The sequence below is a fragment of the Ahaetulla prasina genome, chromosome 1 (assembly GCF_028640845.1).
Source record: "Ahaetulla prasina isolate Xishuangbanna chromosome 1, ASM2864084v1, whole genome shotgun sequence".
NCBI classification, from domain to species: Eukaryota; Metazoa; Chordata; class Lepidosauria; order Squamata; family Colubridae; genus Ahaetulla; species Ahaetulla prasina.
In genome coordinates, this window is record NC_080539.1 from 205,246,143 (window position 1) to 205,261,643 (window position 15,501).

At 40.6% G+C, this 15,501-nt stretch overlaps 2 protein-coding genes across 4 annotated transcripts in view; one reads left to right on the forward strand and one right to left on the reverse strand.

The window, feature by feature from the left end:
- STAT1 (signal transducer and activator of transcription 1) overlaps positions 1 to 12,394 on the forward strand; it is a 43,650-nt gene extending 31,256 nt beyond the window's left edge. The window contains exons 17-24 of the mRNA XM_058188509.1: positions 1,001 to 1,136; positions 2,642 to 2,691; positions 4,161 to 4,255; positions 5,615 to 5,754; positions 7,220 to 7,405; positions 8,238 to 8,310; positions 10,527 to 10,623; positions 11,224 to 12,394. Coding sequence (XP_058044492.1) covers positions 1,001 to 1,136; positions 2,642 to 2,691; positions 4,161 to 4,255; positions 5,615 to 5,754; positions 7,220 to 7,405; positions 8,238 to 8,310; positions 10,527 to 10,623; positions 11,224 to 11,247 — 801 coding nt within the window. The 3' untranslated portion in view covers positions 11,248 to 12,394. The remainder of the gene's footprint in view (positions 1 to 1,000; positions 1,137 to 2,641; positions 2,692 to 4,160; positions 4,256 to 5,614; positions 5,755 to 7,219; positions 7,406 to 8,237; positions 8,311 to 10,526; positions 10,624 to 11,223) is intronic.
- Positions 12,395 to 13,938: 1,544 nt separating this feature from the next.
- Positions 13,939 to 15,501, reverse strand: part of GLS (glutaminase) — an 85,634-nt gene continuing 84,071 nt past the window's right edge. For all 3 annotated transcript variants that reach the window (XM_058188537.1, XM_058188519.1, XM_058188528.1), the window contains one exon: positions 13,939 to 14,776. In XM_058188537.1, coding sequence (XP_058044520.1) covers positions 14,620 to 14,776 — 157 coding nt within the window. In that variant the 3' untranslated portion in view covers positions 13,939 to 14,619. The remainder of the gene's footprint in view (positions 14,777 to 15,501) is intronic.

The window sequence follows — 15,501 nt, forward strand, 5'->3', positions numbered from 1 at the left end:
TTTCCCCCCCCCCGTCTGTTTTCCAACTGTCTGATTTCTGAGTGTTAGTGTCTGTTTTTAAACTTGTTAATACTGTTTCTTTGGTATCGTGGGTTGGTTTAGACCAGCAGTCCTCCTCCAGTCTTTCCAGCTCTGCAGACCAGTGGTGATGGTGGTGGGAGACAGGATGGTTCTGCACAAGTGGTAGGGGCGGGCTCACAGCTTGCACAAATGGAGTTTTGTGCACTTGCCAAGTTGCCTAACGTTTGCATGGCCCAGTTCCGGCCCTTGACTCAGGGGTTGGGAACCCCTGGTTTAGACTTATTGAGTGGCCAACATACTCCTAAGGTTTTTATGCAATCCTAGATTGTTTTTTACCAAGTTAACAGTGCTCCTTGTAGCATCTGAGTGCCAGCATTTTGCGTGGCAAAACTTCCTACTTAAACATGAAATCTTAGCCAGTTGCGAGCACTACTGTGTGGTAGTTAGAGTGCCCTTCACCTGTGTGTTTGTTTGTGTTTTTCAAACGATGGAAATTAAAAACCAGAGATGTTGGAAATTGTCAGTTGGGACTGCCTCACTGAATTTCAGAGCAGGATGGTGCTGATGTAGATTGAGATCCCATCTCATTCCTGAAGCTCATTGAGTGACCTTCAAGTGTTCCCATTTATTTATTATTCCTAAAGCCTTCTATATCCAGCTTACTCTTCATTCAGATCTGGTCAGTTCAAAGCAGCTGCTTTAAAACCTCTTAGAAACATAAAACCTATCGGCATCTGTTAAAGGCGCCGTATTTAAGTGAGTAATGTCTTTCCAAAAGACATTCCTAAAAAGTAGCTTCTGGATTATAGTTATGGATAAGCAGGTGGGATAGATCTTTCTCAGGCCCAGACACAGCTACCAAAAAAGGCCTCCTTGCCCAGTTATGAAGCATAAGTTCAGTAGACAATCTGTCAAACTGTACCCCACAAGAAAAGTGGGGGATATTTGCTCTACATATCCTAATCTGCTTCCATTTTAGAATTTGTCCTTCTTCCTTAATCCACCATGTGCAAGATGGTCACAGCTTTCTGAAGTGCTGAGCTGGCAGTTTTCTTCTGTCACAAAAAGGGGACTCAGTACAGATCAGCTGGAAATGATCGGAGAGAAGTTGCTTCGTAAGTTGCTTCATAAATTCTCTGTAGGGTGAAGACTGGAAGGGCTCAAATCATCATTTCCAGAAGCCCTCTGAATTTTCACATTGCCTCTGGTTTTAGAGTTAGTGCTTAATTTTTCCTATCTTTCAGTTAGCCTCTCATCTTTTGTCCATTTTTGAGTGATTAAAAGGTTGAAATGCAAAAGATGAAAATAATTTCAGTAGTGGAATCTCTTGGCTGTATAGCATAGAGCAGGGGTGTCAAACTCAAGGCCTATGGGCCGAATCTGGACTGTGGGGTACTTAGATTTGGCCCGTGGGGCTGCCCTGAAAACAGCGAAGGACCAGCCCATGGTGCATCTGCCAGCAAAAACGGAACTCAGGAGGGCTACGCGCAGCCCTCCTGAGCGCCGTTTTCAGCTGCAACAGCTTCCTGCAACCCTCTGCCAGCAAAAACATGGAGCTGAGGAGGGCCGCACACGGCCCTCGTGAGCTCTGTTTTCACTGGCAGAGCACTCAGGCTACCACAGTTACTCCAACATGAGTGACATCGAGCTGGTCACGCCTATCCTGGCCAAGCCCCCCAAGATCAAACATAACCCTGATGAAGCTCTCAATGAAATTGAGTTTGATACCCCCTGGCATAGAGGCATGATGATGAGAGATTTTAGCTCTCCCTGACATGATTAAATGAGGTTTTAATTTTATTTAATTTGTTTGGATGGAGAATGTAGACTGCCTCTCAGGATAATAACAAAACAAAACACAAAAGCCAAGGAAATGCTGAAATGAAGATTCCAAATTTATGAAAATAAATTTTAAATCCAATTCTATTCATCCTTCAAACTCAGTCATGAACAATGCACTAATAATTGAACAGATGTCTTATGCAGTGGTGAAATGTAAAATTTGGTTCTGTGGGCCTGGGTTGGTGGAGGGTAATGGGACTGGGTGGGCGTGGCCAATTTTTTTTTTACTTTTAAAAGCATTTTACTTTTAAAAGCATTTTTCTACAACCTCTTCCATTGAAGAGGGTTGTAGAAAAAATGCTTTTAAAAGCCTCTAATGATCCCAGCTAAGCAGCATAATCATCTGAGGCTTTTTTTATACTTTTAAAAGCATTTTTTCGACTGAAGAAAAAATGCTTTTAAAAGTAAAAAAAACCAACAATCTCTGATGATCACACAGCTCAGCTGGGCATGTGGGGAGGCCAGGGATTTTTGCTATCGGTTCTCTGAACCACCGGATCGGGCGATCCAGTTCGAACCAGGAGCATTTCACCCCTGGTCTTATGGCTTTTGGGTATTGGGTAGTCCAGGACATTTGGATGGGAACAAGTTGAGAAAAGCAGTCCTTAAGCTGCATGTTCCTCAGACCTTTTCTAGATGGTGGTACTTAAAATTCAAAACATAATTTGTGCATAGGATTTAATCTCAGGATTGCATTCTATGTTGGTACAGTATAAATGCATAAATGTCAGTAACCTGATGGAAATGTCTTGGGTTTTTTTTTTTTTCCTTCTTTTAGCAAATGGATGTACTCCAGATGGCCTTATTTCATGGGCAAGATTCTGCAAGGTATGAATTGCTGTTCCTCAGCTAATGTTATGGAGATCAATGTAACTTAATATAAAGCATTGCTCGTTGGATTTTCTCCCTACTATAAAAGAGTGCATCTGAATTATCCTTGGTTCTGGCTGAATCATGCCTGGGGTAAGAACACAAATGTTGTTCTTGAATAGTTTGGACTGTTTACATTCCATCAATGTAGACATGATCATTGGTTGTTTTAGTTTATGTACAGTGCAGTAGTCTCTACGATGAATTTTCCTTTAGGCTTCACATGATGTATAGATCCACCCATTATGGTTTAGTGTCAACAGCAGGAAATGGGACCCTGACTCTGGAACAAATTAATGGATGGCAAAAGAACAGAGCTGAAACTGGGAGGAACACCTACCATAATTCACAGTCCTTACAAGCATCCATACCAGTGGTGGGTTGCTACCAGTTCTCTCCGGTTTGGGAGAGCCGGTAGCGGAAAGGTTGATGTGAGAGCCAACCAGTTCGCTCTGACTGTCATCTAGGCCCTTCCGCCTGCCCCTGCACTATACCTACCTTTATTCCTTCATTTTTAGCCCAGCTGAAAGGTGCGGCAGAGAAGTTTCCCGTGCCTCAGCTGTTCTGCAATTCAGTGCGCTTGCATGAAGCACAAGTTTGGTGTGTGTGCAAGCAAAATGAGCACGCAAGTGCCGATTGCGCACAAAGCACATGCGCGAAGTGAACCGGTAGTAACATTGGTTAGAACCCACCACTGATCCATACCACCTTGAGCTCATCGGAGATGGGAATCTAATAGTATCTGGAGGAGCACTGGTTTCCCAGCCCTTCCATTGCGACTGCTGAATTGTCTTCCACACTAGTGGTTGCTTGCCATGGAAGAAGATACTAAGCATAGAATTCGGTGTCCCACTTGACCTCCAACGTGGCAAATAGATGTTTCACATGACTTGTTAATAAAACCTTTACTGTTTGGGGATTTCTCAGGAGAAACCACCCCCTCCCCCCAAAAAAACCCAGAGTGTATAGGAGGTGTCTCTTGCAAACAATAAACAATGGGTAAGAAAGCTTTTAGCTCCTAGATGCACTCTGGGTTTTTTTTTGTGTGTGTGTGTTTGTGGCAGTTTAATTCAGTGAAGATGTTATCTATTCGAGTAACAAAAAGTCTACAAAAAAACCCAACCAAACTTTAGAGAGCACCAAGAACTTCACAATCTAATATTCATTCTAGGAAGCAGGGTTTGAAAAATGGAAGGACAGGAATTATGGGATAATGGAGGCCTTGAAGCTGCAACTTATCCACTCTAAGCCTTTAGACACCCCTATTTTAAATATTCAGAAAAATGAGTACTGCAAACAAATGTGAAAACACCAAGCAAGTGACAAAAGGTGAACATTAAATTAAAAACGAACACCCTTGAGAGGATTGATGCTAGATCAGTGGGCAATTTTTGTCCCCTCAGCTTTTTGTCATTTCTTGATTTCAGGAAAACCTGAACGATAAAAATTTTTCCTTTTGGCTGTGGATTGAAGGGATCCTTGAACTGATTAGGAAACACTTGCTCTTCCTCTGGAACGATGGGTAAGCATCTTTTGTCCAGGGCCCAAATAGAACCCAGACAAGTCTGGATTGATTTCAGTCAGACTTCGCAGCATATTGAAGTCAAGCAATATTTACAGTCAGCGATACACCAGAAAATGACTCCCTTGGACTCTGTTAACTTTAGAACCCTAAAAGGAAGAATCCTGTAGTGTATGAATGGAATCTGTTTTTCTTTTTTTCTGCACAATGAGATTTCTTTCTCTTTCCCACCATACCCCTCTTAGCTTTGAAAATCTGTTCTTCAGACTTGAGGCTTCATAGCAGATTTAGAGAGTGTCTGCAATGCTGTTGCAAGGAAATGGAAGGTTTCTTCTGCTTAATAAAAACTGCATCGCTAATGGCAACTTACCAGGTTCTTCCAAACTTGGAACCTGGGCAGTTTTAATATGGTGTTATGATAGTACTTAAGAAAGACCATTGTTCCCTGTGCCTGCTGCATGTAAAAAGGCTTAAGAAGAAATAGAGAAACGATATGGGAGTTTCAGACTAATCTGGGGTGGAAGATTAGTGAAAGAACCATTATAGTGTTTTTCCACTGTTCTTTTAAAGTGCTGCTAGATTTCTGCAAAGCCTAAAAGATCATTTTCTAATCTTTCTCTATTATGAAACCCCACAAGTGCAGCCAAATGCTTTTTTAATGGTGCAACATAAAATCTGTTGTCAGGATGTAGGCAGCTGCCTGAAGGAAAAGTAAATTATTTTACCCAGCATTAATCTTACAGAGTTTCCAGTAGCAAGGTTAGTTAGATTGAAAGTGGAACTGTTACAGGTAAAGTCCTCATGTTACAACCGCAGCTGAGCCCAAATAGTAATGTCTTGCTACGTGAGACATTTGTTAAGTGAGTTTTGCCCCATTTTACGTCTTTTCTTGCCACATTTCTTAAGCGAATCACTGTAGATGCTGAGTTAGTAACATGGTTGTTAAGCGAATCTGGCTTTCCCATTGACTTGTCAGAAGACCACAAAAGGGGATCCCATGACCCCAGGACACTGCAACCATCATAAATATGAGCCAGTTGTCAAACATACAAATGTAAACCATTTGTGCCCTTGGGGATGCTGCAACGATCGTGTGTAAAAAAAAGGTCATGTCACTTTTTTCAGTGCCATTGTAATTTTGAAGGGTACTAAGCAAGCTGTTGTAAGTCCAGGATTACCTGTAGTTCCCTTGCTGGAATTCCTCCGATTTCCCTTTTAAGAACCAAAATCTTTCTGTGTACATGGGGAGAGGGACTTTCTCATAGCTTTATAGTAAGAGGGCTGGGAGGCCTGCCACTGGGATCATGCAGTCCTTGAATATTTGATAGGATATGAATGTTCTTCTTCCCCATGTTGCAGGCACATCATGGGCTTTGTCAGCAAGGAGCAAGAGCGCATCCTGCTTAAGGATATGGAGCCTGGGACGTTTCTTTTGAGGTTCAGTGAAAGTAGTCGAGAAGGAGCGATCACTTTCACCTGGGTGGAAGGGCCAGAAAACAGTAAGCAAAACCTGGAGGAAAGGCTTTGTGTTGTGACCAACCTGCCCAATGCCCTTTATACTGGGAGCTTTCTTGTGCTTTAGAAAGGAGATTCTGTGTTTCCAACTTGGAAAAATTCACAGTTTAACAAGCTCAGGTCTGGTTTCTCCCAGTAAGGTAAATCCCTATTAATTTCTGCAATTCTATGGAATAAGAACCCAGTTGCCTTTGTTTAATAAAATTAATAATGTAATAAAATAAAATAAAATAAATAAAATAAAAATAAATAAATAAAATAAATAATAATAAATAATAAAAAAATAAAATAAAAATAAAATAAAATAAATAAAATATTATACAGTATAGGGCAGTGATGGCTAACATTTTCAGCACTGGGTGCTGAAACCGGAATGTGCGTGTATGTGCACATGCGTGCACACGCACCAGAACCCGGAAGAGAGCAGCTGGCCAGTGCACATGTGTGCAGCGGCCAATTGCTCTTCCAGGTTCCGTTATGCGCCGGACAGTTAGCTGGCGCGTACACCAGAACCCGGAAGAGAGCAGGTGGCTGATGCACATGCATGCTGGACCAGCTGGCCAGCGCGTATGCGTGTGACGGAGCTCAGAAGAACAGCTGGCCATGGCACGGGTGCCCACAGAGCGGGCTCTGCGTGCCATCTTTGTCAAACATACCATAGGTTTGCTGTCATGGGTTTAGTGGAATAATGCAATAGCATTCTCTTTATCTACTCAAGGTTGATGAGTAGATTTTCTTTCTATAAAATTGGAGATAACTAAATTTGGTGTCTTTCATCTTCCTCCCTCCCTCAATCCCTCTCTTTTTTAAGAAAATAAAACCCTGTTTAAATATTAACATGCAAACAATTCAGTGCCCAAGGATATAAATATATCTCTGCTCAGATCACAGTAATACAATAAGATGGCAAATTAATTTTAAAAAATACAATTTCTGGACAGGCCACAAGATGGCAGTGGTCTGCTACAGACAAATTGCTCTCTGAAAGAACTTCGGAAAAGATTATTACAGATTACAAGAAATTCTAAAGAGATCATAAAGTGTAAAGTGTAAATTAAAGTGTAAATCAGGAACAATGGTAATCCTGTAATTTTCGCAGCTTCCATCTATAGACTTTCTAGCAACTTCTATACTGTAGATGGGAAATGGAAATAACAGGGGGGAAAAAACCTCCATTGCTCCAATTCTGGCAAAACTTTTTGATAAATTTCTACATTGTCAAGCTTCTGTTAAAAGCAGTCCCAAATAAAACAATTGAAAAATATTGAGCTGAAGAAGCTTCTTGGATGAAAAGTGAAATGTCTTGAAAGAAAAAGCAAGAAAGTCCCGTTGCCTCTTGAAAAAAAGCACCTTTGGGACCCTTGAAAAATATGTTCATTGTTTATTGAAAAACTTGTAACATTTCTCTTCTCCTGTTTCTTTCCCCCACCCCATCTCGCCTTGCCCCAGATCCATCCTTCCACTCTGTAGAGCCCTATACAAGAAAGGAACTCTCTGCAGTCAGCCTGCCAGATATCATTCGCAATTACAAAGTGATGGCGGCAGAGAATTTTCCCGAGAACCCCCTGAAGTATCTGTATCCAGCCACTCTCAAAGACAATGCCTTCGGAAAATACTACTCTAGACAAAAAGAGTGTGAGTAGTTTTCTCTCTGCAACCTGCTTTTTCACAAGGACGAAGTTCTCATGTCAGTTTGTGCTTGCTTGTGTGCCTCAATTTTGGCATACCCTCGGAGACTACATCAGGAATCTCAGCTTTCTCTTCTTCTACCCCTGAATCCGACAATAGTTCTTTGGAATCTAGATGCGGGGGTGGGCAAGGAGTAAGTTTGGTGCCATATGAAACATGCTGACCTTCATCTGAAAGCATTGCTGACACACAAGCTGCTTCGATTTTTGTTTTTCAAAAGTGGGTTTGGTTCATGTCTACATTGATAAGTTTGAAAGGTGAGAAGATTAAAAGTAGTGTAGATTTAGTAAATAGTTTGACAGTGTTGAGGGAATTATTTGTTTAGCAGAGTGATGGCCTTCGGGGAAAAACTGTTCTTGTGTCTAGTTGTTCCGGTGTGCAGTGCTCTATAGCGTCATTTTGAGGGTAGGAGTTGAAACAGTTTATGTCCAGGATGTGAGGGATCTGTAAATATTTTCACGGCATGGAAGTTGAGAAAGATGTTTCTCAATCATTTTGCATCGGTGCCACCTCCATAGATATGGGACAGTAAGAGGTGCGTTTTCTAGTGTCACCAAGACACTATTTGTAGTATGATACACGTTGCCTATTTGGGAGGGGGGGGGTCCCTTGGCACGATGTACACACAGATGTTACATGTTTTTCATCAGTGGTCCCTTGAAATATCAAAGGATCATATGGCTTCCAGTTGAGAACATCTGGCTTAGACATTAGCTTAGTCTGGGTGTTTTCTGTTTCCCAGATGCAAAAATAAAACTTTTTGTGTGCTTCTTTCTAGCTTCGGAGCCCATGGATGTGGATGGTAAAGGCAAAGGATACATCAGAACTGAACTAATCTCTGTATCTGAAGTGTGAGTTTGCCAAGAAGAGAAGAGAGTACACTTTGAAAGTACTGGGGTGTCACCTTTAGCACTGGCCAATATCATACTGTGACAGAATAGAAGCATTCTTCCCAAGTTTGCTCAAGTGCTATGGTCGTGTACCTTCAACGTGGCCTCTGGGAACCGCCATAGCCGAATGGTGGTCTTGGTTTATGCCTGTACTGATTCTGGAACCTAAGATTTGGACCACCTTCCCTTTCCCTCACTACCACCAGCACTGATAATCAAGTTTGCAGGACACAACTTCTGCTCGCCCACACTTTGTTCTTGCACCACATGTCAAAATAAAGTTGTGGATTTTGGATAATGATATAATGTGCCTCTTTGGTTTTTAATAGAGTTTTTAGGGGGGGGAGGGGAAACCCAGCAGACTTCCTCAATTTATTGGGGGTGTCTGAGTGTGTGATAAGGTTGGCGGCAGAATTATAATTTATTGGCTGGAGGAAGAGGTGGGTTGGGGGGAGGATGAAGAGGAGGAATTGAAATAGCAAAGACTTGGGGGTCCCAGGTCAGGGTCCTTAAAGGGAAGGAGATTGGTGAACAGAGCATTCACAGTGAAAAGACTGGCTGGTTGCTTTCACACATCCTTCCTTTCTACTCTCTACTCCTGCTTGGCTGCTGCATGCTGTCCTCCCATGTTAAATCTATTCTGCTTCCCTCCCAATTCAGCTGTTGGCCTTATGTTTATGTGCTGCATCACCCCTGGCTTTTTGCAATGTCCTCTTCACAGCAACCAAATAAAACTCTTCCCGTCCTGCAAATATTTTTAAACCCTTCCCTAAATTAGATGTTAAACATATTGACAGGGTTTGCGTTCAATGCTTACGCATTTGTACCTTGTCCAGTTTGTATGTAAGGATCATAATATTGTTGTAAGTTAGTTTCCTATCATAAAAGATCCTTAAAACAATTGGCTTGCAAATAAATCTGACTAGTATATAGGTAGTCCTCAACTTAAGAGCACAATTGAGCCGGAAATTTATGTGGTTAGATGAGAAATACGTTGAGTTTTGCTCCATTTTGTGACCTTCCTTGCCACAGTTGTTAAGTGAATCACTGCAGTTGTTAAGTGAATCTGTCTTCCCCATTGACTTTGCTTGTCAGATGTTTGCAAAAGGGGATCCCCAGGACACTGCAATGGTCGTAAGTGTGAAAAACGGTCTGAAGTCATGTTTTTCTGTGCCATTGTGACTTTGAATGGCCACTAAATGAACTGTTAAGTCGAAGATTGCCTGTACAGGAATTTATTTCTCTCAGTATCATGTGCATCGTATAGATTTGGAGAGTGGAAGAGGAACAATATAGCTCTTTACAGGACTTGGATGATCTTGTTAGCTGTAGGTGGGCAGAGAGATTTCAATTAAGAATGTTCCTCAAATTCCACCACCTAAATCTGCCAGGAAAACCAAAAGGAAATTTAATCTATCAAATTTGCATATGATTTTAACTGGTTTTGAAAGAAAAGATTAGTTTTCCAATTTGTATGAATAATCTACGCTTGACAAATGTTTTAGAAAAAAAGGAACCTTTTGCTATTTCACAGTGAAGGAAGAAAACCTAAACAGGTGTATTGAATCATTTATTTTGCAGCTCCTTTGGGGTAATGTAATCCCATGAGTCTTGGGCAGGTTTAGTATTGCAGAGTCTTTAAGCTAGCAGGGAAGAGAAGTTCTATCCCAAAATGTAGCAACCTTAGAATCCAGCTGTCTTCACCTGCACGTTTTGTCCATGATGGGTTTTGGGGATAAAATATTCACAAACATAGCATTTCATTTTTTTAAAAATTGAATTGGCCAAAATAGTGATATCTCTGGAATAAAGGTACTTGCCCTTGCTGCCTCCTTGCTGAATTTATTTGTGAAAATCCTAAAGCACAAGTTCTGTGTTACCTCAAGCAGGAAATGCATGTATGCATGCCCTCCTCTTTAATAGAAGTTTAATAGATTTTCAGTATAAACTTGGGCTGATGTCAGCTAATAGGCTGTTGGCTCAAAGCAAGTCATTTGTGTTTCAGTGTGGCGAGAAGGCTCTGTGATTGAATTGAGAATGTTTTGTAGGCGATAGTGATGGTCATCTGCAGGCTAAGCCTAGAAATAGTGATGTGGAGACAACTGTTATGCCAGGACTAATGGATCATGTCCCAGTTCATTAGAAACTAATCGTTTGTGTCCTTTGCTATCCTTCAGCCACCCTTCCAGATTGCCTGGCCCCGAGGCCCTTCTGCCTATGTCCCCAGAAGAATTTGATCAGGTAGTGCAAGAGGTAACTTCTGCAGAAATTATGGTGAGTAAATGACAATTGGGTTGCTTTGTGGTCTAACAATGCATTAAACTGCTTTTGTAGCAAGCCTGTCATCTCCAACCAAGCACTATAAGCACTATAGCTATCCTTGATACTGTAAATAGTATAGTCTATGATAAAGGTTTTCCTTTATCCTTTATTCCTTTCCTTCTTTCCTGGGGAGGAAAGCTATGGCAAATCTAGACAACATACTAAAAAGCAGAGACATCACCCTGCCAACAAAAGTGCGTATAGTCAATAGGGTCGGACACGACTTCGCAACTAACAACAAAACAATAAAGGTACGTTCTCCTTGCTACAAGGCAGTTGATGAATTCTGCAGGTATATTGTTTCAGCTGTCTACCTTCCTGCCAGTTTGGGTCTTCCACCTGAAGTCAAAATTACAACAGCCCAGCTTGTATGTTAAGTGCACTTGTGATCTAAGTCAGGGCTCTCCAACCTTGGCAACTTTAAGCCTGGTGGACTTCAACTCCCAGAATCCCCAGCTGGCTTGAAAGCTTGTATCTTGCTTGTAATGCTGATTGCATGGAGTGGTGAGATTTTTTTTTAACCTGGTAGTTCATCTGTTTTCTCTCTTGCAGATGTGTACAGAATGTACGCCGTGAACTCTGGCTAGGCCAGCTGGCATAAAATAGGATCCGTAGGAGTTTCATCACTTAGCTCTTAAGCAGCTTTATATCTTGTAGTATGGTGTGTACTCTGGTTTACAGCAAGAGTGGCTTGAATCTTCAGAAATGCTTACTTGCTACTAAAAATATTTATCTAGTAATCAATTACGTAGCTGTTTTCGTGATGTCGTGTTCAATAATATTTCCAGCTTTTATATGTAAGGTTGCTTAGGCTCAGTTGGACCCGTGTGTGAAAAGTTACAGGTCTCCAACTCCTCTGGAGACCGTTTGAGTCCGAACAATCTAGGATTATCTTTTTATCTTGAGGTAAATCTTGGGGTAGTTCTTGCTGCCATACCACTCAACTTTCAGGAGTTGCTGCCCCCACCCCCAGCACTAGCCAGTCAGTACATTCCAACAGCCTCTGCTGCCCTTCTGATGAATAAAAGGTAAAAATGAATGAATTTCTATAACACAGTTTCCTTGGGAGACTGTAATAATTTCAACTTTCTTTCCCCGGTCCTCTCAAGCATTAAAATCTAAGCTAACATTCATTTTCACAGTAACTCTCAAATACTGCAATTAATTCCAGTTTACAAAAATGCATGCACTTCTTTTAGCAGATCATAAGATGGTACTGGCTCACTGTAATCAGTGAGCTCGGGAGAAAGACTGCTGGTCAAGTTACTTGCTCCCAAGAAATATTAAAAGAGAAAAGAGACTCTTGAAATCTCTGAAATTGCACAGAAAGCCCTACATTTGTGGAGAATAGGAATAAGAGAATAAGGATTCTCACATGCACAAAAATAATTATGATTTTAAAGGCAAAGTCTAAGAGCAATTACCTGTTCCTTAGAGGTAACATAAATCCTGAAGCAAAGTGTCCCTGAATCTTTTTGGCCTCTTCAGATAATTTTAACCACATATCGAACTGGTCAGAACTAGTAGGCATAATTTATTTTTCCTAGTCTAGGCACTCCAGCAACTGCTTCCTATGCTGCTACAGAAATTGGCAAAAGCAATCCGAGTATACACCACTGGCATTTGTTATAATATTAAATTGCGTGTAATGTGGTCTTTGTTATCCAAAACAAATCCCTTGGGTGTCCAATCGCACTTGGCCAATAAATTCTATTCTATTCTATTTGTGTCATATTGCCTGTAATTGATCATAGCTATTGTTAAGTAATTAATAAAGGGCCTTTATTGCATTCTTCTGTGGACTTTTTTTCATGCTGGTCCCATGAACAGCAACACGGTGCACGTAACTCTCTTCCACATTTACCAAATGCTTCTTTAGAAAAACAAACATTGCCCACATATATATATATAATATATATATATATTAAGAACAGTAGGATAGACTTCTAAGTTTTAGGGCAATGGTGCCACAACTGACAACCTTACAACACAGTACACTTTCACAGAATGCAGACTGGATATGAAAAAAAAAATAATCCAAGCTTTCTACCTTTATTTATTTAACTTTATTTTATTTGGCCTGTTTATTATTTTAAAATGCAACGCATTTGGATTTGTAATCCTGAAAATAAATCTTACCTTCAGAATGGTTACACTCAAGTTTAAGTCATGGGAAAATGGTGACAAGCAAAGAATACATTCATCATGGTTTATTCCCTATAATAAAGCCAAATGTCAAGCCAAATCAGTCACAATTGCTCATCAGGTCAGTAAAGTCACTGATAATCCTGCCCTGAAGCTAAAAATGGTGCCAGTCCACTGCAACACAAACACACACGCACACGCACACAAAATGAGATAGAATAAGTTGACTGTAGTACTAAGATACAAATAAAACTCACTTTTAGATGTAATAAATAAAATGTTTAAAATTCACTGTTGCACTATTTTTGGAATGAAACCATGGAAGGCAACAGCAGAACTGAACTGAAGATAATATAAATATACATATAAATAAATTAACTCCAGGAGCTACAAAGACTTATGAAATACAACTCATAAGAATGAAATGCTATACTATAGTTGCAAGAGATTGGTAGCTGCTAAGTAAGGGGTGGGGTTCTTTTTGGGGAGAGGGTAATGGCTAAAGGGAAAAATAAGCTGTTTCCATTTTTATGTGTTGGTTATTTTCTTCACCATTTTTATTTGGTTTTAAAGCAAAAATAATAAAGTAAAATGCAAAGTACTAAAACGTTGACTGGTCAACAAACATTCTAGCACTTTAAAATGGGGCTGTGGGTCTGGAGCAACATTCCCTATATAGACAACATTTTTTAAAATAACTTTTTATGTGCTGGCCACAGGAGGTATGAATTAATGAGTTTTCCATAATGGCATCTGGGATATGAGTGTTGGCCAATGTTCTGCTCTAGGGAAAAACTGGTCAGCTGCAAGTGAACTTTCTAGAGGTTAATCTTACAGGGTCAATATGGCCAAACTTTTAAGTGAAAGAACAAATTTGAAGGAGGGTGTCGCTGTGAATGAAATGGTTGGGCAAAAGGCAAAAAAAAAAAAAAAATGACCTACTTACAAGGTGAATTCCCAGTTGAAAAATCGTCTTGGCATAAATGAATTTGAGCATGTTCACTGAGCAACATCCAGTTTAGCATGTATACATACAGTTTATGACCAAACCAGGTGCGGTGTGATCACAATGTTTTGCCATAGGTCACAGTTCACCACGGGGAAAACTTTCAACCAGTTGAATGAGGGAGGGTGGGGTGGGAAGCAGGACAAAGAGCCTACAGGTGCAGTATTCTCTACTTACATTCTCCTACGTTGTTTGGTCAAATAAATCTTGGAAGAGATTCCCTGATAAAAAACACTTGGAACAAAGAGTTAAGCCTAGGCAGCATCCGTCAGTCCATATGTAAGAAATTACATGATGTAAGCAGGTATGGTGGGAAAACGTTTTGAGTGCTTTATGTTCCAAGATGCCAGATTGAATCCACAAGAGCAACAAATCTCGAAATCTAGCAAGACGACAACTATGTTGGCTCAGGTATACTCGCAGACAGCTTTCTTAAAATTATCCATGTATACACAGCAAGCAGGACAAAAAAGCTTCATGAGTATGACCATGGAGTAAAGCTTCATGGAGATATCCCTTCCCCGCCCCCACCCCCAAACCCCTGTGCGTATAGCCAACAATACTTTCTATCACTTGCACGTAGCACAAGGTAATATTGCTCACATTATGAATAGTTGTTTTTTTTCTGAAAAAGAAACTATTGTCTTTTGTGTGCAACGAACAAAGCTGCTGTAACATTGGAACAAAGCAGTACTCTGGAAAATATACATCACTATCCAACAGAAACACTCACACTCTTCATAATCATTTTCCACAATTAAATAGATCATAAACTTTGAATCTCGGTTAGAAGAGTGTTATAGTAAGCCATCCAGGTTTTTCTGTACAGTTTGGTTTTCTTTTCCATTACTAGAGTTGTCTGGAGGGGTGTACTGAACTTGATATTCTTGAAGAATTTTGAATACATCATGATGTCCAAAGTGCAAAGCTTCATCCATAGGTGTATTGTTCCATCTGGAAGAAAATTTAACAAGAGATGGTAGGTATGTTAAAGGCGTCTCAATCTCTAACAGGCTCTAAATTAACACTGTGATGTATTTATACAAAGATTTCCATCCCACCCTTCTAATGAACACACTTCTCTCTGTTTAGCTTCTAAAATGAATGCTGCCTCTGGAGGAAACCCTCTCCTGAAAAGTGGGTGCCCACCTGGCTCCCCAAAACGGAGTTTCAGCTGAGCTTGTCTCCGTACATATTAGAGACTGAATGGAAGTTAATGCTGTTTGATGGGCTTCTTTACAGTACAGCTGTTAAAATCTGATGATTCAGCTCCTTCCTTCAGTGAAACACTCTGTACTCACTTGGCCAGAACAGTCTTGGGTAACTTAATCAGGTAAACCATACTTAATTAGTTTTGTGCTACTACCAAGTATTCTGTCTTTATCTTCAGTCTGAATGAATGCATGTCAATTCCTATTAATGTGATGGAAGGACAAGCAAACATCATAGGTGTACCATAAGACCCGCTATTACTGTGGTAGTGCAGTGGTTAGAATGCAGTATCGTACTGCACGCTACTTCTGCTGACTGCCAACTGCCAACAGTTCAGCAGCTTGATTCTGACTGGCTCAAGGTTGACTCAGCCTTCCATCCTTCCGAGGTCGGTAAAAAGATGAGCCAGATTGTTGGGGGCAATATGCTGACTCTCTAAACCGCTTAGAGAGGGCTGTAAAGCACTG